The following is a 27,638-nucleotide window of genomic DNA, read 5'->3' as shown; positions in this document are numbered from 1 at the left end:
AATCACAGAGAGTCCCAGGCAGGATAAACCCAGAGAGGAACATGCTGAGACATATAGTAATCAAAACGACAAAAAGTAAAGAGAAATAAAAAGTATTAAAAGCAGCAAGGGAAAAGCAGTAAACATATAAGTGAACTCCCATAAGGTTATCAGCTGATTTTTCAGCAGAAATTCTGCAGGCCAGAAGGGAGTGGCACGATATATTAAAAGTGATGAAAGGGAAGAAGGTACAACCAAGAATACTATACCCAGGAAGGCTCTCATTCAGATTCAACAGAGAAATCAAAAGCTTTACAGACAAGCAAAAGCTAAGAGAATTTAGCACTACCTGACAAGCTTTACAACAAGTGCTAAAGGAACTTCTCTAGGTAGGCAAAAAAAAAAAAAAGAAGCCACAACTAAAAACAAGAGAATCACAAACTGGAAAGCTCACTGGTAAAGGCAAACATACAGAGAAAGCAGGAAATCAACCACACAAAAATATGATATCAAAACCAGCAACCATAAGAAGAGGAGAGTACAAATGCAGCAAATGGAAATTGCATTTGAAATTAAGAGATCAGAAATGTAAAACAACCTTGTACATATATAGACTATTATATCAAAACCTCATGGGAAATGTAAACCAAAAAGCTAAAATAGATACACACAAAAAAAAGAAAAAGCAACCAAATACAACACTAAAGATGGTCATCAAAGCACAAGAGATGGGAACAAAAGAAAAAGGGAAGAAAAAAGACCTACAGAAACTAACCCCAACATTAAGAAAATGGCAATACGAACATACATATCGATAATTACTTTAAATGTAGATCGATTAAATGCTCCAACCAAGAGACATAGACTGGCTGAATGGATACAAAAACAGGACCTGTATATAACCTGTCTACAAGAGACTGACTTCAGACCTAGGGACACATACCGACTGAAAGTGAGGGGATGGAAAAAGATATTCCATACAAATGGAAATCAAAATAAAGCTGGAGTAGCAATACACATATAAGGAAAAATAGACTTTAAAATAAAGAGTGTTAAAATAGACAAAGAATGACACTACATAATGATCACAGTATTATTCCAAGAAGTAATAACAACTGTAAATATATATGCACCCAACATAGGAGGACCTCAATATATAAGGAAACTGCTAACAGCCATAAAAGGAGAAATTGGCAGTAATGCAACAATAGTGGGGGGCTTTAACTTCCCACTTACACCAATGGACAGATCATCCAGACAGAAAATTAGTAAGGAAACACAAGCTTTAAATAACACATTAGACCAGATAGACTTAATGGACATTTATAGGACATTTCATCTGAAAGCAGCAGAATACACTTTCTTCTCAACTGCACATGGAACATTCTCCAAGATAGATCACATCTTGAGTCACAAATCAAGCCTTGGTAAAGTTAAGAAAACTAAAATCATATCAAGCATCTTTTCTGACCACAACGTTATGAAGTCAGAAATCACTTAGGGAAAAATGGTTAAAACACATACACATGGAGGTTAAACAATATGTTACTAAACAACCAATAGATCACTGAAGAAATCAAAGAGGAAATCAAAAAAATACCTAGAGACAAATGAGAATGAAAATACGATGACCCCAAACCTATGGGATGCAGTGAAAGTAGTTACAAGAAGGATGTTTATAGCAATACAATCTTACCTCAGGAAAAGAGAAAAATATCAAATAAACAACGTAATTAAAGGAACTAGAGAAAGAAGAACAAACAAACCCAAAGTTACTAGAATGAAAGAAATAAAGATCAGAGCAGAAATAAATAAAATAGGGAGGAAGAAAAAAATAGAAAAGACGAATGAAACTAAAAGCTGGATCTTTGAGAAGATAAAACAAATTGATAAAATTTTAGCCAGACTCATCAAAAACAAAAAAGGAGAGAACTCAAACCAATAAAATTAGAAATGAAAAAGGAGAAGTTACAACAGACACCACAGAAATACAAAGGACCATAAGAGACTACTACAAGCAACTATATGACAATAAATTGGACAGCCTAGAAGAAACAAACAAATTCTTAGAAAGGTACAACCTTCCAAGACTGAACCAGGAAGAAACAGAAAATATGAACAGACCAATCACAAATACTGAAATTGAAACTGTGATTTAAAAAACTTTCAACAACCAAAGTCCAGGTCCATATGAAGTCACAAAAGAATTCTATCAAACATTTGGAGAAGAGTTAACACCTATCCTTCTGAAACTATTCCAAAAAATTGCAGAGGAAGGACCACTCCCAAACTCATTCTATGAGGCCACCATCACCCTGATACCAAAACTAGGCAAAGATATCACAAAAAAGAAAATTACAGGCCAATACCACTGATGAACATAGATGAAAATATCCTCAACAAATTACTAGCAAATCGAATCCAACAGCACATTAAAAGGATGATACACCATGATCAGGGGGGATTTATCTCAGGGATGCAAGGATTTTTCAGTATCTACAAATCAAGCAGTGTGATACACTGCAACAAATTAAAGGATACAAACCATATGGTCATCTCAATAGCTGTAGAAAAAGGTTTTAACAAATTCAACACACATTTATGATAAAAACTCTCCAGAAAGTGGCCATAGAGGAAGCCTACCTCAACATAATAAAATAACATAATTTGTATGTATGACAAACCCACAGCAAAAATCATTCTCAATGGTGAAAAACTGAAAGCATTTCTTCTAAGATTAGGAACAAGACAAGGAGGTCCACTCTCACCACTTTTATTCAACAAAGTTTTGGATGTCCTAGCCATGGCAATCAGAGAAGAAAAAGAAATAAAAGGAATCCAAATCAGAAAAGAAGTAAAACTTCCCCTGTTTGCAGATGACATGATATTATACACAGAAAATCCTAAAGATGCTACCAGAAGACTATTAGAGCTCATCAATTAACTCGGTAAAGTTGCAGGATACAAAATTAATACATAGAAATCTCTTGCATTCTTACACACTAACAATGAAAGATCAGAAAGAGAAATTAAGGAAAGAATCCCATTTACCATCGCATCAAAAAGAATAAAATACCTAGGAATAAACCAACCAAAGGAGGCAAAAGATCTGTACTCAGAAAACTATAAGATACTGATGAAAGAAATTAAAGATGACACAAACAGATGGAGAGATATACCATGTTGTTGGATTGGAAGAATCAATATTGTCAAAATGACTATACCACCCAAAGCAATCTACAGATTCAATGCAATCCCTATTAAATTACCAATGGAATTTTTCACAGAATTAGAACAAAAATTTAACAATTTGTATGGAAACAAAAAAGACCCCAAATGGCCAAAGCAATCTTGAGAAAGAAAAACGGAGCTGGAGGGATCAGGCTCCCTGACTTCAGACTATAATACATAGCTACAGTCATCAAAACAGTATGGTACTGCTATAAAAACAGAAATACGGGTATATGGAACAGGATAGAAAGTACAGAGATAAACCCAAGTAACTATGGTCACATAATCTATGACAACAAAGGCAAGAATACACAGTGGAGAAAAGACAGCCTCTTCAATACGTGGTGCTGGGAAAACTGGACAACTACATGTAAAAGAATGAAATTAGAACACTCCCTAACACCATACACAGAAATAAACTCAAAATGGAGAAAAGACCTAAATTTAAGGCCAGATACTATAGAACACTCTCTGACATAAATCCCAGCAACATCTTTTTGACCCACTTCCTAGAGTAATGAAAGTAAAAACAAAATAAACAAATGGGACCTAATTAAACTTAAAAGCTTTTGCACCGCAAAGGAAACCCTAAACCAAACAGAAAGACAACCCACAGAATGGGAGAAAATATTTGCAAATGAAGCGACTGGCAAGGGATTAATCTCCAAAATATAAAAACAGCTCGTGCAGCTCAATAGGAAAAAAGAAACAACCCAATCAAAAAATGAGTGGCAGTTCTCCAAAGAAGACATACAGATGGCCAAAAAGCACATGAAAAGATGTTCAACATCACTAATTATTAGAGAAATGTAAATCAAAACTACAATGAGGTATTACCTCACACCAGTCAGAATGGCCATCATCAAAATGTCTACAAAGAATAAATGCTGGAGAGGGTGTGGAGAAAAGGGAACCCTGCTACACTGTTGGTGGGGATGTAAATTGGTACAGCCACTATGGAGGACAGTATGGAGATTCCTTAAAAAACTAAAAATAGTGCTACCATATGATACTGCAATCCCACTCCTGGGCATATATTTGGAGAAAACCATAATTCGAAATGATATATGCACCCCAATGTTCATTGCAGCATTATTTACAATAGCCAAGACATGGAAGCAACCTAAATGTCCATTGACAGAGGAATGGATAAAGAAGATGTGGTACATATATACAATGGAATATTACTCAGCCATAAAAAAGAATGAAATAATGCCATTTGCAGCAACAAGGATGGACCTAGAGATTGTCATACTGAGTGAAGTAAGTCAGACAGAGAAAGACCAATATCATGTGATATCACTTATATGTGGAATCTTAAAAAATGGTACAAATGATCTTATTTACAAAACAGAAATAGAGTCATAGATGTAGAAAACAAACTTATGGTTACTGGGGGGAAAGTGGAGGGCAGGGGAGGGATAAATTGGGAGATTGGGATTGACACATACACACTACTATATATAAAATAGATAACTAATAAGGACTCACTATAGCACAGGGATCCCTTTTCAATACTCTGTAATGTCCTACATGGGCAAAGAATCTCAAAAAAAGAGTGGATATATGTACACATGTAACTGATTCACTTTGGTGTACAGCAGAAACCAACACAACATTGTAAATAAACTATACTCCAATAAAAAAAAAACCAAGTGGTGTAGGAAAGCTGAAGAGCTGCATGTAAAAGAATGAGTTTAGAACATTTCGCACACCATATACAAAATATATACACTCAAAATTGCTTAAAGACCTAAATGTAAGACATGACACCATAAAACTATTAGAAGGGAACATAGGTGAAACATTCTTTTTTTATGTTATTGAGTATAGTTGATTTACAATGTTAATTTTTGCTGTGCAGCAAATTGATCCACTTACACATATTTTTCATATTCTCTTCCATTATGGTTTATCATAGGATATTGAATATAATACCTTGTGCTACATGGTAGGACCTTGTTGTTCATCCATCCCATATATAATAATTTGCACTTGCTAATCCCAAACTCCCAATCCTTCCCTCCCCCACCTCTGCCCCTTTGGCAACCACAAGTCTGCTCTCTATATCTGTGAGTCTGTTTCTGTTTCATAGATAAGGTGAAACATTCTTTGTCATAAATTGAAGCATAATTTTCTTAGATCAGTCCCCCAAGGCAAAAGAAATAAAAGCAAAGATAAACAATTGGGACATAACCAAACTTAAAAGCTTTTGCTGTCCATTGCTGTTAATATGGAATGGGAGAAAATATTTGCAAATGATGTGACGGACAAGAGGTTAATACCAAAAATATTCAAACAGCTCATACACTCAATATCAAAAAAATCAAACAACACAATCAATAATGGGCAGAAGACCTAAATAGACATTTTTCCAAAGAGGACATGTGGGTGGCCAACAGGCACATGAAATGATGTTCAACATCGCTAATCATCAGGGAAATGCAAATCAAAATCACAGTGAGATATCACCTCACACCTGTCAGAATGGCTACCGTCAAAGAACACAAATAAGGAATGCTGGAAAGGATGTGGAGAAAAGGGAGCTGCTGGTGGGAATGTAAATTGGTGCTGCCACTGTAGAAAACAGTATGAAGATTCCTCAAAAAACTAAAGATAGAACTACAATATGACCCAGAAATTCCACTCCTAGGTATACATCTGAAAAAACAAAACTACTAATTTGAAATGATACATGCACCCCAATATTCATAGCAACATTATTTACAATAGCTAGGATATGGAAGCAACCTAAGTGTCCATCATCAGATGAATGGATAAGGAAGATGTGGTATATATATATACGGAGAAATACTACTCAGCCATAAAAAATAATGAAATTTTGACATTTGCAGCAATATAGATGGACCTAGAGAATATTATGCTTAGTGAAATAAGTCAGACAGAGAAGACAAATGCTATATGATATCACTTATATGTTGAATCTAAAAGAATACTACAAATGAATCTACATAGAGAACAGGAACAGACTCACAGACATAGAAAATAAACTTATGGTAACCAAAGGGAGGAGAGAGAGGGGAGGGACAAATTAGGGGTATGAGATTAAAAGATACAAATTACTATATATAAAATAGCATAAGCAAAATCCTTAAGCAACAAGGATTTACTGTATAGCACAGGAAATTATAGCCAATATCTTGTAATAACCTATAATGGAATATAATCTGCAAAAAACAAACAAACCAAAAAAAAAAAAAACCGAATTACTATGCTGTACACCTGAAACTAATGCAATACTGTAAATCAAGTATACTTCAATAAAAAGAAAGGAAGGAAGGAAGGAAGGGGCCAATGGACTAGAATAGAGAGCCCTGAAGTAAACTCTTGCAAATATGGACAAGTGCTCTTCAACAAAGGTGCCAAGCCCACTCAGTGGAGAAAGGACAGTCTCTTCAACAAATGGTGTTGGAAAACTGAATGTTCACATGCAAAAGAATGAAGTTAGAACCTTATATTACAACATATCCAAAAATTAACTGAAAACGAATTAGAGACTTAAATGTAAGACCAAAAACTATAGAACTCCTAAAGGAAAACTTAAGGGAAAACCTTCATGACACTGAACTTGGCAATGTTTTCTTGGCTATGACACCAAAAGCCCAGGCAACAAAAGCAAAAATAGACATATGGGACTACACGAAACTTTAAAACTTTTGTGCATCAAAGGACACAATCGACAGAGTGAAAAGGCAACCCATGGAATGGGAGAAAATACCTGGAAATCATATATCTGATAAGGGGTTAATATCCAATATATATAAAGAACTCCTAAAACTCAGCAACAAAAAATCAAATAACCTAATTTTAAAATAGGCATAGGACCTGAACAGACATTTCTGTAAAGATGATATACAAATGGACAAAAAGCATGTGAAAAGATTTCTCAACAACACTAATCATTAGAGAAATGCATATCAAAATGACAATGAGAAATCATCTATCACCTGTTAGGATGACTACTATCAAAAAAGCAGAAAAAAAAAGTGTCGGTGAGGATGTGTAGAAATTGGAACATTTACACACTGTTGGTGTTTGTAAAGTGATTCAACCACTATGGGAAAGGGTATGGAGGTTCCTCAAAATACTTAAAGTGGGGCTTCCCTGGTGGCGCAGTGGTTGAGAGTCTGCCTGCTAATGCAGGGGACACGGGTTCGAGCCCTGGTCTGGGAAGATCCCACGTGCCGCGGAGCGGCTGGGCCCGTGAGCCACAATTGCTGAGCCTGCACGTCTGGAGCCTGTGCCCCACAACAAGAGAGGCCGCGATAGTGAGAGGCCCGCGCACCGTGATGAAGAGTGGCCCCCGCTTGCCACAACTAGAGAAAGCCCTAGCACAGAAACGAAGACCCAACATAGCAATCAATCAATCAATCAATTAATCAATAAAAAAATAAATCTTTAAAAAAAAATACTTAAAGTGTAACAACGGTATGATCCAGCAATCCGTCTTCTGGGTATATATCCAAAAGAATTGAAGCAGGGTCTCAAAGAGATATTTGCATACCCTTGTTCATAGCAACATTATTCACAATAGCCAAGAGGTAGAAGCAACCCAGATATTTATTGATGGATGAATGGATAAACAAATTTGGTATATTCATACAATAGAATATAATTCAGACTTATAAAGGAAAGAAATTCTATCTCATTCTACAGCATGGATGAACCTTGAGGACTTTATGCTAAGTGAAATAAGCCAGTCACTAAAAGATAAAGACTGTATCATTCCACTTATACGAGGTATCTAAAGTAGTCAAATTCATAAAAACAGAAAGTAGAATAGTGGTTACCAAGGCATTTAATGAATAAAGGTTTCAGATTTGCAAGATAAAAAATTTTGCCAATCTGTGTCACAGCAATGTGAATATACTTAAAACTACTAAACTGTACACTTTAAAATGGTTAATATGGTGAAGAAGAAGAAAAAGAAGGAGGAGGATGAGAGAGAGGGAGAGGAGAGGGAGAGGGGAGGAGGAGGAGAAAGAGGAAGAGGAGGAGGAGGAAAGAGAGGAGGAGGAAGTGGAGGAGGAGAAGGTAGGGAGAGGAAGGGGAAAAGAAGAAAAAGAAATAAAAAAATTCTTAAGCTGTAAAGTACAATAACTGAAACAAAGATTCGCTAGAGTTCAAAAGAAAACTTGAGCATGTAGTAGAAAGAAGTAATGGACTTAAAAATAGGACAATTGGAAGTATTGAGTCTGAGGAGCAGAAAGAGTGAAGAAAAGTGAACAGAGACCATCAAATGGACCAACATACACATAATAGGAGTTCCAGAAGGACAAGAGAAAGGGGCAGAGAGAATATTTGGAGAAATAATGGCTAGAACTTCCCAAATAAGAGAACAGAAATAAAATAGAGAATATCAACAAAACCAAAAGTTGATTCTTTCTAAAGATCAACTAAATTGACAAACTGTTAGCTAGACTCACGAAGAAAAAAGAGAGAATGAAACAAACTAAAATCAGAAATGAAAGTGGGGACATTACTACTGACCTTACAGAAATTTTAAAAATTATGAGATTATTATTAATAATTGTACATCAACAAATTAGATAACCAGATGAAACTGACAAATTTATAGAAATACACAAATTGCCTAAACTGACTCAGAAATAAATATAAATCTCAACAGACCTAAAACAAGTAAAGAGATTGAATCACTAGTCAAAAACCTCCCAACAGAGAGTAGTGCAGAAGCAGATGGCTTCACTGGTGAATTCTACCAAACATTTAAAGAAGAGTTAAGCCAAATATTCTCAAATGCCTCCAAAAATAGAAGAGGAGGGGGGGAGGAGAGAAGATGGCTGAAGAGTAAGACGCGGAGATCACCTTCCCACAGATACACTAGAAATACATCTACACATGGAACTGCTCCTACAGAACACCCACTGAACGCTGGCAGAAAACGTCCGACCTCCAAAAAGGCAAGAAACTCCCCCCGTACTTGGGTAGGGCAAAAGAAAAAAGAAATAACAGAGACAAAAGAATAGGGACGGCACCTGCACCAGTGGGAGGGAGCTGTGAAGGAGGAAAGATTTCCAAGCACTAGGAAGCCCCTTCGCGGGCAGAGACTGCGGGTGGCAGAGGGGGGAAGCTTCGGAGCCACGGAGGAGAGCACAGCCACAGGGGTGCGGAGGGCAAAGCGGAGAGGTTCCCGCACGGAGGAGCGGTGCCGACCAGCACTCACCAGCCCGAGAGGCTTGTCTGCTCCCCCGCTGGGGCGGGCGGGGCTGGGAGCTGAGGCTCGGGCTTCGGTCGGATTGCAGGGAGAGGACTGGGGCTGGCGGCTTGAACACAGACTGAAGGGGTTAGCGCACCACAGCTAGCCGGGAGGGAGTCTGGGAAATAGTCTGGAGCTGCCGAAGAGGCAAGAGACTTTTTCTTCCCTCTTTGTTTCCTGGTGCGCGAGGAGAGGGGATTCAGAGCGCCGCCTAAACGAACTCCAGAGAAGGGCGCGAGCCGCGGCGACCAGCGCGGACCCCAGAGACAGGCGTGAGACGCTGGGGCTGCTGCTGCCGCCTCCAAAACTCCTGTGTGCGAGCACAGGTCACTCTCCACACCGCCCCTCCCAGGAGCCTGTGCAGCCCGCCACTGCCAGGGTCCCGTGATCTGGGAACAACTTCCCGGGAGAACACACGGTGCACCTCAGGCTGGTGCAACGTCACGCCGGCCTCGGCCACTGCAGGCTCGTCCCGCCTCCTCTGTACCCCTCCCTCCCCGCGGCCTGGGTGAGCCAGAGCCCCCGAAGCAGCTGCTCCTTTAACCCCGTCCTGTCTGGGTGGGGAATAGACGCCCTCAGGCGACCTACACGCAGAGGCGGGGCCAAATCCAAAGCTGAACCCCAGGAGCTGTGCGAACAGGGAAGAGAAGGGGAAATCTCTCCCAGCAGCCTCAGAAGCAGCGGATTAAAACTCCACAAACACCTTGATGTGCCTGCATCTGTTGAATACCTGAATAGACAACGAATCATCCCAAATTCAGGAGGTGGACTTTGGGAGCAGGATATATTAATTTTTCCACTTTTCCTTTTTTTTGTGAGTGTATATGTATATGCTTCTGGGTGAGATTTTGTCTGTATAGCTTTGCTTTACAATAGCTTTATTTTACTTCACTATATTATAGCCTCTTTCCTTCTTTCTATTTTTTGTCCCTTTTACTCTGAGCCATGTGGACGAAAGGCTCTTGGTGCTCCAGCCAGGCATCAGGGCCGTGCCTCTGAGGTGGGAGAGCCAACTTCAGGGCACTGGTCCACAAGAGACCTCCCAGCTCCACGTAATACCAAACGGCAAAAATCTCTCAGAGATCTCCATCTCAACATCAAGACCCAGCTTCACTCAACGACCAGCAAGCTACAGTGCTGGACACCCTATGCCAAACAACTAGCAAGAGAGGAACACAGCCCCATCCATTAGCAGAGAGGATGCCTAAAATCATAATAAGGCCACAGACACCCCAAAATACACCACCAGACGTGGACGTGCCCACCAGAAAGACAAGATCCAGCCTCATCCACCAGAACTCAGGCACTAGTTCCCTCCACCAGGAAGCCTACACAACCCACTGAACCAACCTTAGCCACTGGGGACAGATACCAAAAACAGCGGGAACTACAAACCTGCAGCCTGTGAAAAGGAGACCCCAAACACAGTAAGATAAGCAAAATGAGATGACAGAAAAACACACAGCAGATGAAGGAGCAGGGTCAGAACACACCAGACTTAACAAATGAAGAGGAAATAGGTAGTCTACCTGAAAAAGAATTCAGAATAATGATAGTAAGGATGATCCAAAATCTTGGAAATAGAATAGACAAAATGCAAGAAACATTTAACAAGGACGTAGAAGAACTAAAGAGGAACCAAGCAATGATGAAAAACACAATAAATGAAATTTAAAATACTCTAGATGGGATCAATAGCAGAATAACTGAGGCAGAAGAAAGGATAAGTGACCTGGAAGATAAAATGGTGGAAATAACTACTACAGAGCAGGATAAAGAAAAAAGAATGAAAAGAACTGAGGACAGTCTCAGAGACCTCTGGGACAACATTAAATGCACCAACATTCGAATTATAGGGGTCCCAGAAGAAGAAGAGAAAAAGAAAGGGACTGAGAAAATATTTGAAGAGATTATAGTTGAAAATTTCCCTAATATGGGAAAGGAAATAGTTAATCAAGTCATGGAAGCACAGAGAGTCCCATACAGGATAAACCCAAGGAGAAACACGCCAAGACACATATTAATCAAACTGTCAAAAATTAAATATAAGGAAAACATATTAAAGGCAGCAAGGGAAAAACGACAAATAACACACAAGGGAATCCCCATAAGGTTAACATCTGATCTTTCAGCAGAAACTGTGCAAGCCAGAAGGGAGTGGCAGGATATACTTAAAGTCATGAAGGAGAAAAACCTACAACCAAGATTACTCTACCCAGCAAGGATCTCATTCAGATTCGATGGAGAAATTAAAACCTTTACAGACAAGCAAAAGCTGAGAGAGTTCAGCACCACCAAACCAGCTTTACAACAAATGCTAAAGGAACTTCTCTAGGCAAGAAACACAAGAGAAGGAAAACACCTACAATAACAAACCCAAAACATTTAAGAAAATGGGAATAGGAACATACATATCGATAATTACCTTGAATGTAAATGGATTAAATGCTCCCACCAAAAGACACAGACTGGCTGAATGGATACAAAAACAAGACCCATATATATGCTGTCTACAAGATACCCACTTCAGACCTAGAGACACATACAGACTGAAAGTGAGGGGATGGAAAAAGATATTCCATGCAAATGGAAATCAAAAGAAAGCTGGAGTAGCAATTCTCATATCAGACAAAATAGACTTTAAAATAAAGACTATTACAAGAGACAAAGAAGGACACTATACAATGATCAAGGGATCGATCCAAGAGGAAGGTATAACAATTGTAAATATTTATGCACCCAACATAGGAGCACCTCAATACATAAGGCAAATACTAACAGCCATAAAAGGGGAAATCGACAGCAACACAATCATAGTAGGGGACTTTAACACCCCACTTTCACCAATGGACAGATCATCCAAAATGAAAATAAATAAGGAAACACAAGCTTTAAATGATACATTAAACAAGATGGACTTAATTGATATTTATAGGACATTCCACCCAAAAACAACAGAATACACATTTTCCTCAAGTGCTCATGGAACATTCTCCAGGTTAGATCATATCTTGGGTCACAAATCAAGCCTTGGTAAATTTAAGAAAATTCAAATCGTATCAAGTATCTTTTCCGACCACAACGCTATGAGACTAGATATCAATTACAGGAAAAGATCTGTAAAAAAAACAAACACATGGAGGCTACACAATACATTACTTAATAACGAAGTGATTACTGAAGAAATCAAAGGGGAAATCAAAAAATACCTAGAAACAAATGACAATGGTGATACGACAACGGAAAACCTATGGGATGCAGCAAAAGCAGTGCTAAGAGGGAAGTTTATAGCAATACAAGCCTACCTCAAGAAACAGGAAACATCTCGAATAACAACCTAACCTTGCATCTAAAGCAATTAGAGAAAGAAGAACAAAAAACCCCCAAAGCCAGCAGAAGGAAAGAAATTATAAAGATCAGGTCACAAATAAATGAAAAAGAAATGAAGGAAACAAGAGCAAAAATCAATGAAACTAAAAGCTGGTTCTTTGAGAAGATAAACAAAATTGATAAACCATTAGCCAGACTCATCAAGAGAAAAAGGGAGAAGACTCAGATCAATAGAATTAGAAATGAAAAAGGAGAAGTAACCACTGACACTGCAGAAATACAAAAGATCATGAGAGATTACTACAAGCAACTCTATGCCAATAAAATGGACAACCTGGAAGAAATGGACAGATTCTTAGAAATGCACAACCTGCCGAGACTGAACCAGGAAGAAATAGAAAATATGAACAGACCAATCACAAGCACTGAAATTGAAACTGTGATTAAAAACCTTCCAACAAACAAAAGCCCAGGACCAGATGGCTTCACAGGTGAATTCTATCAAACATTTAGAGAAGAGCTAACACCTATCCTTCTCAAACTCTTCCAAAATATTGCAGAGGGAGGAACACTCCCAAACTCATTCTATGAGGCCACCATCACCCTGATACCAAAACCAGACAAAGATGTCACAAAGAAAGATAACTACATGCCAATATCACTGATGAACATAGATGCAAAAATCCTCAACAAAATACTAGCAAACAGAATCCAATAGCACATTAAAAGGATCATACACCATGATCAAGTGGGGTTTATCCCAGGAATGCAAGGATTCTTCAATATACGCAAATCAATCAATGTGATACACCATATTAACAAATTGAAGGAGAAAAACCATATGATCATCTCAATAGATGCAGAGAAAGCTTTCGACAAAATTCAACACCCATTTATGATAAAAGCCCTGCAGAAAGTAGGCATAGAGGGAACTTTCCTCAACATAATAAAGGCCATATATGACAAACCCACAGCCAACATTGTCCTCAATGGTGAAAAACTGAAAGCATTTCTACTAAGATCAGGAACAAGACAAGGTTGCCCACTCTCACCACTATTATTCAACATAGTTTTGGAAGTGTTAGCCACAGCAATCAGAGAAGACAAAGAAATAAAAGGAATCCAAATCGGAAAAGAAGAAGTAAATCTGTCACTATTTGCAGATGACATGATACTATACATAGAGAATCCTAAAGATGCTACCAGAAAACTACTAGAGCTAATCAATGAATTTGGTAAAGTAGCAGGATACAAAATTAATGCACAGAAATCTCTTGCATTTCTATACACTAATGACGAAAAATCTGAAAGTGAAATTAAGAAAACACTCCCATTTACCATTGCAACAAAAAGAATAAAATATCTAGGAATAAACCTACCTAAGGAGACAAAAGACCTGTATGCAGAAAATTATAAGACACTGATGAAAGAAATTAAAGATGATACAAATAGATGGAGAGATATACCATGTTCCTGGATTGGAAGAATCAACATTGTGAAAATGACTCTACTACCCAAAGCAATCTACAGATTCAATGCAATCCCTATCAAACTACCACTGGCATTTTTCACAGAACTAGAACAAAAAATTTCACAATTTGTATGGAAATACAAAAGACCCCGAATAGCCAAAGCAATCTTGAGAACGGAAAATGGAGCTGGGGGAATCAGGCTCCCTGACTTCAGACTATATTACAAAGCTTCAGTAATCAAGACAGTTTGGTACTGGCACAAAAACAGAAATATAGATCAATGGAACAGGATAGAAAGCCCAGAGATAAACCCACACACATATGGTCACCTTATCTTTGATAAAGGAGGCAAGCATATACAGTGGAGAAAAGACAGCCTCTTCAATAAGTGGTGCTGGGAAAATTGGACAGGTACATGTAAAAGTATGAAATTAGAACACTCCCTGACACCATGCACAAAAATAAACTCAAAATGGATTAAAGACCTAAGTGTAAGGGCAGACACTATCAAACTCTTAGAGGAAAACATAGGCAGAACACTCTATGACATACATCACAGCAAGATTCTTTTTGACCCAGCTCCCAGAGAAATGGAAATAAGAACACAAATAAACAAATGGGACCTAATGAAACTTAAACGCTTTTGCACAGCAAAGGAAACCATAAACAACACCAAAAGACAACCATCCGAATAGGAGAAAATATTTGCAAATGAAGCAACTGACAAAGCATTAATCTCCAAGATTTACAAGCAGCTCATGCAGCTCAGTAACAAAAAAACGAACAACCCAATCCAAAAATGGGCAGAAGACCTAAATAGACATTTCTCCAAAGAAGATATACAGATGGCCTACAGACACATGAAAGAATGCTCAACATCATTAATCATTAGAGAAATGCAAATCAAAACTACAATGAGATATCATCTCACACCGGTCAGAATGGCCATCATCAAAAAATCTAGAAACAATAAATGCTGGAGAGGGTGTGGAGGAAAGGGAACACTCTTGCACTGTTGGTGGGAATGTAAATTGATACAACCACTATGGAGAACAGTATGGAGGTTCCTTAAAAAACTACAAATAGAACTACCATACGACCCAGCAATCCCACTACTGGGCATATACCCTGAGTAAACCAAAGGTCAAAAAGAGTCATGTACCAAAATGTTCATTGCAGCTCTATTTACAATAGCCAGGACATGGAAGCAACCTAAATGTCCATCGACAGATGAATGGATAAAGAAGATGTGGCACATATATACAATGGAATATTACTCAGCCATAAAAAGAAATGAAATGGAGGTATTTGTAATGAGGTGGATGGAGTTAGAGTCTGTCATACAGAGTGAAGTAAGTCAGAAAGAGAAAAACAAATACAGTATGCTAACACATATATACGGAATCTAAGGGAAAAAAAAAAGGCCATGAAGAACCTAGTGGCAAGACGGGAATAAAGACACAGACCTACTAGAGAATGGACTTGAGGATATGGGGAGGGGTGGAGTGAGATGTGACAGGGTAAGAGAGTGTCATGGACATATATACACTACCAAATGTAAAACAGATAACTAGTGGGAAGCAGCCGCATAGCACAGGGAGATCAGCTCGGTGCTTTGTGACCACCTAGAGGGGTGGGATGGGGAGGGTGGGAGGGAGGGAGATGCAAGAGGGAAGAGAAATGGGAACATATTGTATATGTATAACTGATTCACTTTGTTATAAAGCAGAAGCTAACACACCATTGTAAGGCAATTATACTTCAATAAAGATGTTTAAAAAAAAAAAAAAAAGAAGAGGAGGGAATACTTCCTAATTCATTCTAAGAGGCCATCATTACCCTAATACCAGAGCCAGATAAAGACATCAAAAGAAAAGAACATTACAGACCACTATCCCTTATGAATACAGATTCAAAAATCCTCAAAAAATACTAACAAGTGGAATCCAACAGCATATTAAAAGGATTTATCCCAAGAATGTGGTCAACATAGGAAAAATCAATGTTATACACCACATTAATTGGATGAAGGGGAAAAAAGAATATGCTTATCTCAATTGACATAGAAAACGTATTTGACAAAATCCAACATCCTTTCATAATTAAAAATACTCAGAAAACTAGGAATAGAAGGGAAGTTACTTCAGCAACACGATAAAGGAACTTTATGAAAAACCTACAGCTAACATCATACTCATTGGTGAAAGGAAGAAAGCTTTTTGCTTAAGATCAAGGACAAGATAAGTATGTCCACTTTTACCACTTCTATTCAACATTAAACAGGAACCTCAGTGCAGAGCAATTAAGCAAGAAAAAGAAACAAAACTATCTGAACTGGAAAGGAAGAAGTAAAACTAACTATTAACAGGTTACATGACCCTATACATAGAAAATCTCAAAGAATCCAGAAGAAAGCTATGAACACAGACAATTTGCAGTGTATGAGGTCAACACACAAATATCAGTTGTGTTTCTATACAACTGCAATAAACAATCTGGAAAAAATTTAAGAAAGCAACTGCATTTCAAGAGCATCTAAAAGAATAGAATACCTGGGAATAAATAAACCAAGAAGGTGAAAGACTTGTACACTGAAAACTACAAAACATTGCTAAATGAAACTAACAAAGACAAATAATTGGAAACATATCCCATCTTCATGAGTAGAAAGACTTAATATTTCTAAGATGTCAATACTACCCAAAGAGAACTGCACATTAAGTGGAATTCCTAACAAAATGCCTTTCTTGCATAAATGGAAAATCCAACTCTCAAAATTATATAGATTGCAAGGGGTCCCAAACAGCCAAAACCATTTGAAAAAGAATAAAGTCAGAGAACTCACACTTTCCAATTTCAAAACTTACTACAGAAAAGCAGTGTGCTACAGGAATAGAATTTAGAGTCCATAAATAAACCCATATCTCTATAACCAATTGATTTTTGACAAGGCTGTCACATCCATTCAATGGGGAAAGAATCATCTCTTCAACAGAGTTGGGACAACTGAATTTCCACATGCAAAAGAATAAAGTTGGACCCCTACATCACAACATATACAAAAATTAACTCCAAATGAATCAATGACTTAAATATAAGAGCTAAAGACATAAAACTCTTAGAAGAAAACATAAAGGTAAATCTTCAATGCCATGGATTCGGCAATGGATTCTTAGATACGACACTAAAACAAAATAAACATATGAAAAATTAGATAAATTGGATTTCATCAAAATTAAAACTTTTGTGCATCAAAAGACATTATCAAGAAAGTGAAAAGACAAACTATAGAATATAAGACAATATTTGCAAATAATATATATGATAATGGTTTAATAAGGAGAATATAAAAATACATAAAAATCAAGGACAAAAAGACAAACAACCCAATTTAAAAATGGTCAATGGACTTGAACAGACATTTCTCTAAAGATCTACAAAGAGCCAATGAGCATATGAAAAGATGCTTATCATCATTAGTCATTAGGAAAATGCAAACCAAAGTCACAGTAAGATACCATTTCACACCTACTAGGATGGTTATAGTTAGGAAAAATAACAGAAAATAACAAGTATTGGAGAGGAGGTGGAGTAATTCGAAACCTTATATATTTCTGCTGGGAATATAAAATAGTGAAACCGTTGTGGAAAATAGTTTTCCAAGTTCTCAAAAAGCTAAACATAGAGTTACCATATGACCCAGCAATTCTACTCTCAGGCATATACTCAAAAGAACTGAAATTGAGGATCAGACAGATAATTGTACACTGATGTTCACAGCATCATTATTCACAAGAGCCAAAATTTGGAACAATCCAATGGTCCACCAACAGATGAATGTATAAACAAAACGTGGTATATACATACAATGAAATATTCATCCATAAAAAGAATGAATTTTTGATACATGTTATAACATAAATGAACCATGAAAAATTCTAATTGAGATGAGTCAGACACAAAAGGACAAATATTTTACAATTCCACTTATATGAAATATCTAGAATAGACAAATTCATAGAGACAAAAGGCAGATTAGAGGATACCAGGAGCTGAGGGTAAAGGGGTAGAGAATGAGGAATTACTGCTTAATGGTTACAAAGTTTCTGTTTGGGGTGATGAAAAGTTTCAAAAATAATCTGTGGTAATGGTTATACAACACTGTGAATGTGATTAGCACCACTGAACTGAACACTTAAAACAGATAAAATGATAGGAAGTGTGCACTCAGCACCCGTTTCCCCTTCGTGAGGAGAGCCTGGGTACAGAATGTCACCATCCTTTGCCTGATTCATCAAACAAGCATTCTGACAAGTCTCCAATCCTCTAGCTTTCTCCTGGCTTCAGTCCATTTCCTCCAGGATGACCCAGGGTCTTGCTGCTCCGGCCAGGTGTCAGGCCTGAGCCTCTGAGGTGGGAGAGCCAAGTTCAGGACATTGGTCCACCAGAGACCTCCCAGCACCTCATAATATCAATCTGCGAGAGCTCTCCCAGAGATCTCCATCTCAACGCGAAGACCCAGCCCAACTCAATGACCAGCAAGCTGCATTGCTGCATACCCCATGCCAAACAACTAGCAAGATAGGAACACAACCCCACCCATTAGCAGAGGGGCTGCCTAAAATCATAAAAAGTTCACAGACACCCCAAAACACACCACCGGATGCGGTCCTGACCTATTTTGATAGGCCCAAAATAATACATAGTGTCTTTAGAGGGCTCTTTTGGTTTGCAGGCATACCCCTCTTAGAGAGGAGTGTTCTCAATCTCACCATCATGGACCAGGAATCTTGGAAGGCTACAGTAGCAGCCATTGAGGAAAAGCAGTCAGCCCTAGGCTCTCTGGCCGAGGTGGTTTTACAAAATAGGAGGGTCCTTAATGTTATAACAGCTGAGGCAGGGGGTGTCTGTGCCCTACTAAATTAGATATGTTGCTTAATACCTCTGGCCAGATTGAAGAAAACCTTCAGATTCTAAAGAAAAACATCAAGTTAATAGAAGATTTAAAAGAGAGAGCAGGACAGGGCCCCAGCTGGCTTTCTAGCCTCCTCTCCTTTGTGGGGATCCAGATATGGACATGGTTATTGCCCTTGTTGGGACCATTAATCCTGATAGCCTTTGTTTTGTTGTTTGGCCCCTGCATTATTAACACATTATCTAAGTTCATCTCCCAACAGGTTCAAAAGATTCAATTCCAGATGATGCTACAACAAGGGTAACAGCCAGTTGGCACACGGACTACATTGGAACAAGCCTTCTTATCATCCCCTGGACTCTCATCTTTCTCCGTGAATACAACCTGACAGAGCAGGCATCAGGAACCCAGGGTCCTTACGATGCCCCCACCCAGCAGGAAGCAGCCAGAGAGATTGTTGGCTATTCTCCTTACAAAAAGGGTTCCCGAACGCCTGAGAAGGCGCTAGGCAGGTAGGTAGACATGAGCAGGGATCCAATAGGGCCAAAGAATTGGCCCTTTAAATAAAGAGAGGGGGAAATGTGGTGTGCTCCAAGGACAAAGAACAAGATAAACTCAAAGGGCCAATATTGCCAGAACAAAGAGTTACAGGACTCCCATCACTCTGTCACAATGCGACCATTGCGATGTCCCAGAGCCCTCCCAAGCACCATGCCCTGTCCCTTTCCCATCCCATATAAAGAAAGACATTTGCCCTGTTTTTCTCTCGCTCAGCACACTGAAAGTATACATACTCTGCCCAGTCAGCAGATGACTTACAGGTTCCCTGGCTATAAAAACAGACAAGCAACCCATGCTCATTGTCGACTTTCCCTGACTACCGGGAAGTCAGCGCGCTGTTCTTGCAATGACCCTTCTCTTTAATAAACCCTATCTTCCTTACATTCTGCCTTGTGTCTGGAAATTCTTTTCCAACCCGCGCTTGGACCATGACAAAATAATCTGTGAACACCCAAAAGAATTAGCTAATGGAACCCATCTGCCCACAAAATACCAGTTTTGTTGTACTTTAATCTTTAGAGATATAAAGATTCCTAGTGGTAGCCAAGAACTAAAGGAGCAATGCTGTGGTTCGAATAACTAAGCCTTCCCATGTTATCCGTCTATTTTACACAGTTAAGAAGATTTGCTTTCTACAGAAGTTATATTCTTCAAATGTTGCAGTAAGTCAACTTTTTATAAAAACATCTTAGCAGAGCTCACTTTTGAAGGAAAACCATAGGTAAAGATTTTGTTTAAAGAAAATACTCCTTGACACTTCCTCAAATTTAACTTTATATCTATACTTTCATGTGAGGTGGGTTTTGGAAGTGGTTTTATTTTGTTTTAAATAATGACACCAATAGAGATAACTATTAAATCAACTAGAAAGATCTAAGAAACATGGAAAATGTTGATGGAGAGTAGAAGAATGCCAGGGTAAACAAGATATCTGGTGAACTCTTTCTGCAAGATGGCCATGTGTCAGGTGGGGATGGGCCATGCAACTTAGACCTTGGGAAAGTACAAAGTGAGAGCCATAAGACTGTGAAAGCAAGAGAAGAGAAATCCATGGGGGCAGGTGGGGGAATGGAGTTCTCTTGCATAGGGAAAATGGATGCACCATTGGGTAAGGAGAAGGACCAGCGTAGACTTCTTGTAATTCTCTGGCCCTTTCACTAACATCTCTCATCTAATCGTCAGGTTGGGTTGCACAAACTGCAGGACTGTGGCCTTGCTGATATGACCTCTTATCTCTTCTAGAGGTGTTTCTCAGGTAACAGTTTGAAGATCTGATTATTAAGTATGATAGAGATGATGCTACCCACCCTGTTCTCTATCCCTTCTAATGTTAAACCTGGAGGGGCTGAGGACCCATGGCACTGAGATGTATCTCTCTCTCTCCCTCTCCGTCCTCCTCACCCTCTCCTCCAGAAAACTATCCCTCTCAGTCCTCACCAGCATCTGGGAACAAGCTTTGAAACTTTCCCTTCCAGACAATGATGTCACTTGAAAAGTCTATCAACAAAACTACCCCAAAAATTAGACTCACCAATATCAAGATGAACACCAGGGACAAATGAATTGAGAAAGAACATGATGATAACAAATCCCAACACTGTCAGGCATTTGGCGAGCAGAATCTTGTCTGATATCCTGTGCTGTGAGAGAGGAAAACACAACTCATTTACTCAGTGTAATCTGATTTCTGCAATGGGTCCACAATCCTACGTGATTTGAATCACTACAAATTTCTCCTTATGATGAAAAGTATATCATCTTGAACTTGAAAGATAAGATCATGTGTTACAAGGAACACTGTACAGATTCAAGATTAGAACATTCAAAATCTTGAAATCAAAATCTATGAAAAATAAACATAAAAAATTTAAAATATAGTACAATCCTTTTATATGACACCTGACTAAATACATTTTCAATATGACACAGAGATGCTAAGCTGTTCCCAGCCCCACTGCCAGCATTAGATAAGATAAAGCCATTGGGGAGCCAACACATTAACCTCCAGGGACCTGGCCCTTCAAGACACATGCATTTCCACAGGTACTGTGTGTTCATAGCCTTTTAGTTTAACTTTCCCTCTATTATGCAAATCTCTGCTCATGTGGTACTGAGGTTAAAATGTTCTTGCAATAACAGGACTTCTGCTGAATGCACTTAGCAGTCCCCTAGTCACCAGATGACACATATGGGATCCTGCCCCAGGCATTCAGGGGGTGAGGGGAGGTACTCTGCAGCACCTTCATTAACCTTGGAGTTGCAGACCTCCTTCCAGTGGGCCTGAGCCACAGGGCAAGATAGGGCAAGGTTCCCAAAGGGTGCTGTGCTGTGTGGGACTGGGGCAGGGAGTGAGGTCCCAAGAAGCACACACATCTAACTAGGCCCCTGTGTGAATCACACTCCACGGTGTGAACCAACAACTGCACTATGTCCTTTCCTCAGTGTGGTCCCACCAGCACCTCTGTCTGTTAGTCTATGCCTAGGATATCCAGGTCTAGATGTAAATATAGATAAGGCTATATAAATAATAGATCTAGGTATAGGTATGGGTAGATATAGACAGAGCTATGGGTAAGATATGGGTGTAGATAAAGATATAGATGTAGACATAGAGATAGATGTAGACATAGATAAGGGTATAGACAGGGGTATAGACATGGACATGGACATAGACACAGACATGAGTATGGGTGTAGGTATAGGTAGAGTTAGAGATAGGTTTTCTCTCTTGATTTCTCTGGTCACGCAGTTAAAGCTGATGCCATAAAAACCACAAGCATATCCCTCTGTGTCACAGTGACTCTGGCAGCAGCCCCTGGTCCCCTGCTCACAGGCCGTGGGGGCTGCCTTGGGAGCTCCTGTCTTCCTTCCCCACCCACTGCCAAGGCTTGGCCGGCCCCCACTCATCTTCCTCTTCCCCTGCCCCACCAAGGAAGCCAATTTTGCTAGATGAGTCTGTGATGGAGAATCAGGAAGAAAGGGGCATGGCACCTCCCTGGGCCAGGTTAACCACAGAAACTGGGTATTACCATGGCCGACTCCAGGATTGGAAATGGAGAGAGCAGGGAGGTCAAAGAATATTCCAGTGTTGCTCGGCTGGTATAAGATGATCGAAGTTTGTACTTTGTTATTTTGTGGTGTCTGTCAAATTTTATCCTTTGGTTATCTGAGGTCATCAAAGTGAGAAGTCTGAGAAACAATGCGGGGGTAGTGCCCAGCTCCCTGGTCCTTGTCCACCAGGTACACAGAGAGGTACACAGTCTCATCCCTAACTTACAGACAGAACTACTAGAAAAGGTGGGCAGGGTCTGTTTATGCCTGAGGCCAGAAAAATGTCATAGCCACACCCGTCTTCCCTAACCCTGACCATGTGAGTGGGACAGATGCTGGGAGGACAGACTCAAAGAATATGTTACCTACCGGGTCCCAATGTCTAAATTTCCTTTAGCGAAGGACAAAATGTTCCTATCATAATTAGAGAGTGGGTATTCAACCTCTCCCGAGGAAAGAAACTACCCGGATTTGAAATTTCATGAAGATATAAATGACTTCTAGCAGATCTTGAGCTGGGAGAGGGGCACTATGTGTCCTCAGGTGGGCTGAGAAATTCCACCAAGGTGGGAAAGTGAGCAAAAGAGCCCAAAATGAGTTTTGCCTCCCAAAGTCAGAGCCGTACAACAGAAGACATACACTCCATCTCTGCCCGAAAAGGTGTTCCATCTCAAGCAGCACGCCTCCCTTGTCTTGGCCTCCATCTCCTCACCCGCACAATGGGAACCACAGACTTGCCTTTCAGGGTCAGGGGGAGTTGAGAGCCGGCCAACCACAGAAAACGTTTCCCTATCTTAAAGGGAACATAAAAAGTTTACCTTTTAAATTCCTGGACAAAATAAGCCTACCATGTCTGGAAAATTATCTTTCCCATTAATTCCTGGAAATAATTTATGTCTTGTGTACAACTACAGGAATAAAAGAAAGATGACTTTCAGTTGCAACTTCACATGAAGCAAGGAAAAGGAATCTACTCTGTTCTTCAAGAAATCCCTGAGAAAAGAAACCACAATACCTTTCTTTGTAGCTCCTGGATATTGGTCTCCCAATTTTTATCTTCCTGTGAGATCTGTCTAAAAGAGAAAAGGGCAGACATCATTTTCCTGGTGGCATCGAGCGATGAGGCCAGCAAGGTGGCATTCGGCAGTGGCACACATCATGGTCCCCTGGACTGGATGCTGTCCACAGTGTGACGCCAGGTGCGGCCACAGAATGGGGCAGGCCTCGTGGTGTAAGGAGCTGGGTAGAACTGGGTTCATGAATTGGAAAAGATGCTCACTCTAGAGTCCCAAGGAAAAGTAATACATGAAATGACCGGACTGTTCAATGAGGCATGTGCGAGCATAGCACAGGAAACATCAGAAGAACACTGGCCAGAATGTCAACAGGGGAATGAGACAGTAAGCCACCTTGGTTTTCCTCTTTTTACTTCTTAATTTTCTGAATTTTTTTTCAAAATGAGGATGTGTTATATTTATAATTTAATTAAAGGAAAAAACAGTAAAAGAAATGCCACTTGCTTTAGTGGTGATTTTTATCAATTGGAAATCTACTTTGAAGCACTTATGTCTTCTTCCTTCCCTCTCTGGTCATGGTACCCACCCATCTCTATTTCCATTTCAGTCAGCTCTATTTGTTCCAACTTGCCTTTCTTTTTTAACCTTTCCTATCAACTCATCTTTTCTTTTCTGCTTTATTTCCTCCCTCATCAGTTAGGAAAACGAAGCTGTGTGGTGGAGAATTTAGTCTTCATGAGCACGCACATGTCATAGTGTCAATGGAGGTCGACCACACAGCCAGGACAGACCCTAAAGGAAATCACAGCAGACCCAAGTGAATGGTTCTAAGGACAATTTTTTAAAATAAAATGTAGAAACAAGACCTGAAGAGTTGGCACATGCCTTAGATCACCCTCATTCCTATCTGTTTCCAGTGACTGTGTGGCCTTACAAAGCCACTGCTCTCTCTGGGCCTCAGTTTCCCTTTCTGTGATCAAAACAGGATGAGTTGATGGAAACTTGGTGAATTCTTCACATTTTAACCCTGAGATACACTGATTGTGTCTTAACATCCATACCAGATGGAACACGTTGAAACTTGAAGGCCAGTAGATTAAATACATTCAGGGTAATTTACTCCTGCACCTTTAATTTACAAAGTTTTTCCTTTTAAGATCCATGCCTGTTGTTGAAGTTGGCCACTTTGTCCCCAGCCTGCAACTCAGGGCCTTCCAGTAGCCTGGGGACACCAGGTCCTGCTTCTCCAGTGTCACAGGATACAGGTAGGTCCTGAGATGAGATGGAGCTGAGGACGCTGAGACAGTGCTTCACACTGGGCTGCATCTCTAGACAGAGTGAGTCTCTACATACTCGCCTGTGGCCTTCTCCTCCCACTCTCAGACCAGGCTGCAGCCACACTAGACGGCCCTCAGAAGTTGGCACTGGCACTGCACCCAGCTCCTGTCCTCAGTCTGCTTGCCTGCTCTCTGGGAACACAGGGCTGGCCTCAGCAAACTGCAACAGGTAAGATCGTTCTCACTACCTTCACAAGGACTCACATTTCCCCTTGCCGTGACAGACTTCTCATCTCCACCCAGTTCTCAACCCTACTGCAGGAATGCTTCCACATCCCTGAGGAGTAAGCAGGCTCTCGCTCTTTCTGTCAGTACTTCCAGCGTAAAGACAGGTTGGAACTCAGCACCTCATCCAAGTGGGGAGGAAAAACTCAGCACCTCACTGTTACTGTTAGGTCTCAGCTTTGATTAAAAACAAACTCAAGGGACTTCTCTGGTGGTCCAGTGGTTAAGATTCATGCTTCCAATGCAGGGGGCCCTGGTTCAATCCCTAGTCAGGGAACTAATTTCCCACATGCCTTAACGTGGCCAAAAAAAAAAAAAAAAACTCCAAGAAATTAATTGAGCAGGACTTAGGTATTCTTCGAGCTCCTGGCAAATCAACTACTGGGAGAATATTTAGTTAGATTAGTTTGTTATATTAATTGTTTTTTATTTTTATTATGCAACGTGTTAGGTGTGAAGTGTGACAGGCAGTAGTTGAGTGTGAACTCAATCCCTGGCATCACTCTTTCCTAGGTGCATAACCCTGGGCAAGTTGCTCAAATTCTCTGAGCCTCAGTTTTCTCATCCTTAAGGTGGGGCTAATATCAGCACACATTCCAGAGAGCTAAGTGAGGGTTAAGTAAAATACTGCACCATAACAGGCTTAGCACAGTATATGGCCCCCCCAAACTTACTTAGTAGCATGCAGCTAGTGTTACTCTTTCGCAGTACCATGGGGTACTCTTCACAATCACTTTAGCTCACATTTTGCACATGACATTTGGACAGTCTTAGGGTGGTCATAAATAGGTTGTTGATACAATCCAACCATTGAGTATAACTGGTAAAGGTAAGAACCACTGCTGTAAACCAAGAGTGGTCTGAGCAGGGCCTGGCTTGATACCTGTGGAAGCTGTGCAGCCTTCGGGCCAGCAAGCGCTCCAGCGCCAGCACCTTTCCCAGGAGCAGACCTCGAACTGCTGTCTCCTCACGGCTGGCTGGGCTGATGCGCTGTGCAGTAAGGCGCCAGACATGGATCTCATGCTTCAGTTCTGCAGGAAAGGAAAGCCGAGGCTTCATTCTCCCGCAATCTCAGACGTCAGCACCTACTCCCCTCAGCACCCTCCAAGAACAGAAAACATACACCCGTGATGCAGATCTCCAAGGGTCAAACCAAAGCAGTGGCTTCTTAGCTTTCATGTTATTATGAGAGAACCAGAAGACAAAGCTGACTTTTAAAAATTACAGTAGATGCAAAGATAATTTCAACTCTTTGGGTGAAGAATAAATTCTTGAATAGGCATATCAAAGCTAGCACCCAACAAACTTTTTCCCTCCCAAGAAATTACTTCTTGGAGCCAGTAGTTCAGATCTCAGTTCAAAATCCAGACATTGCCCAATCTTTGAAACAGATCTAGTACACATCGGAAATAAATACAATTGTAGTAGGTGGTGCCTGGTCTCCCCAGTAGGGCATTTGGTAATAGTAGGAGATGGGGAGAGCCCTCCCTCCTGACCAGACCCCCAAGTTGAGCTTGCGTCTACGAAAGGACACAAAGGAGAGAAATGTAGACAACTTTATGCACTTCTGAAATTAACAGAATGAGGCAAATTTTCACCCATCAATGAATTTAAACCCCTTCTGATAGAGAAGAGAAAAATGAATTGTCAATTCATTGGCTCCTAAAATACTAGACTATCTTATGAAATTTTACTTTTAACCTCTAGTTTACTGTTAAAGATACTACATAAATTTCTCAAAATATCCACTAAAAGAATATAAGGAAGCACAGTATTTTCATGAGTCACCTCTCATGTACAATGCACTATACTACTTATCTTAAAAATTCAAGATGAAATTAAAAGAACACACACTTTCAAGCAGGATTAGAGCAGTTGACAATAGCTCAGAGCAGAGTCAAGGCAGGGCAATTCTCCCAAGACCTGTGAAGCAGTGCACAAGTCTGGGTTCAATGACAAGGAAAATGCCACCGTGGTTTTCTCTAAAGGGTCAGCCTTTCAAAGATGAAAACTTTTTAGAATGAAGATAAGTAAAGTGCTTCCATTCAGTACATATTGATTCTTTGTAGCTGGCTAAAACAGAAGAAACTTGGGTATAATCTGAAAGCCTCTACAGAGAAACAGATCCATAATTCCCTCAATAAACATAATACACACCTCCATAATTCACACCTCATTAAACAACCTGTGAGGTTATGATAATATAAAAAGGAGGAGGCGGAGGAAGAGGATAAAAACATATGAACTAGGCTTCTGAAATGCTGAACACACACACACACACAC

General features: G+C 39.8%; 1 protein-coding gene across 9 annotated transcripts in view; it reads right to left on the bottom strand.

Annotated features, from left to right (window-relative positions):
* Positions 1–27,638, bottom strand: part of OCA2 (OCA2 melanosomal transmembrane protein) — a 269,698-nt gene that overhangs the window by 83,654 nt on the left and 158,406 nt on the right. For all 9 annotated transcript variants that reach the window (XM_082465697.1, XM_082465689.1, XM_082465690.1 and 6 more), the window contains 3 exons: positions 26,239–26,386; positions 23,793–23,850; positions 21,258–21,366 (listed from right to left, as the gene is read on the bottom strand). In XM_082465697.1, the coding sequence (XP_082321823.1) occupies positions 21,258–21,366; positions 23,793–23,850; positions 26,239–26,386 (315 nt within the window). The remainder of the gene's footprint in view (positions 1–21,257; positions 21,367–23,792; positions 23,851–26,238; positions 26,387–27,638) is intronic.

The sequence above is a fragment of the Balaenoptera physalus genome (genome assembly GCF_965194825.1).
Source record: "Balaenoptera physalus genome assembly, chromosome: 6".
NCBI lineage: Eukaryota > Metazoa > Chordata > Mammalia > Artiodactyla > Balaenopteridae > Balaenoptera > Balaenoptera physalus.
Note: the sequence above shows the minus strand (reverse complement) of the source record. Positions and strands in the feature narration are given on the sequence as shown.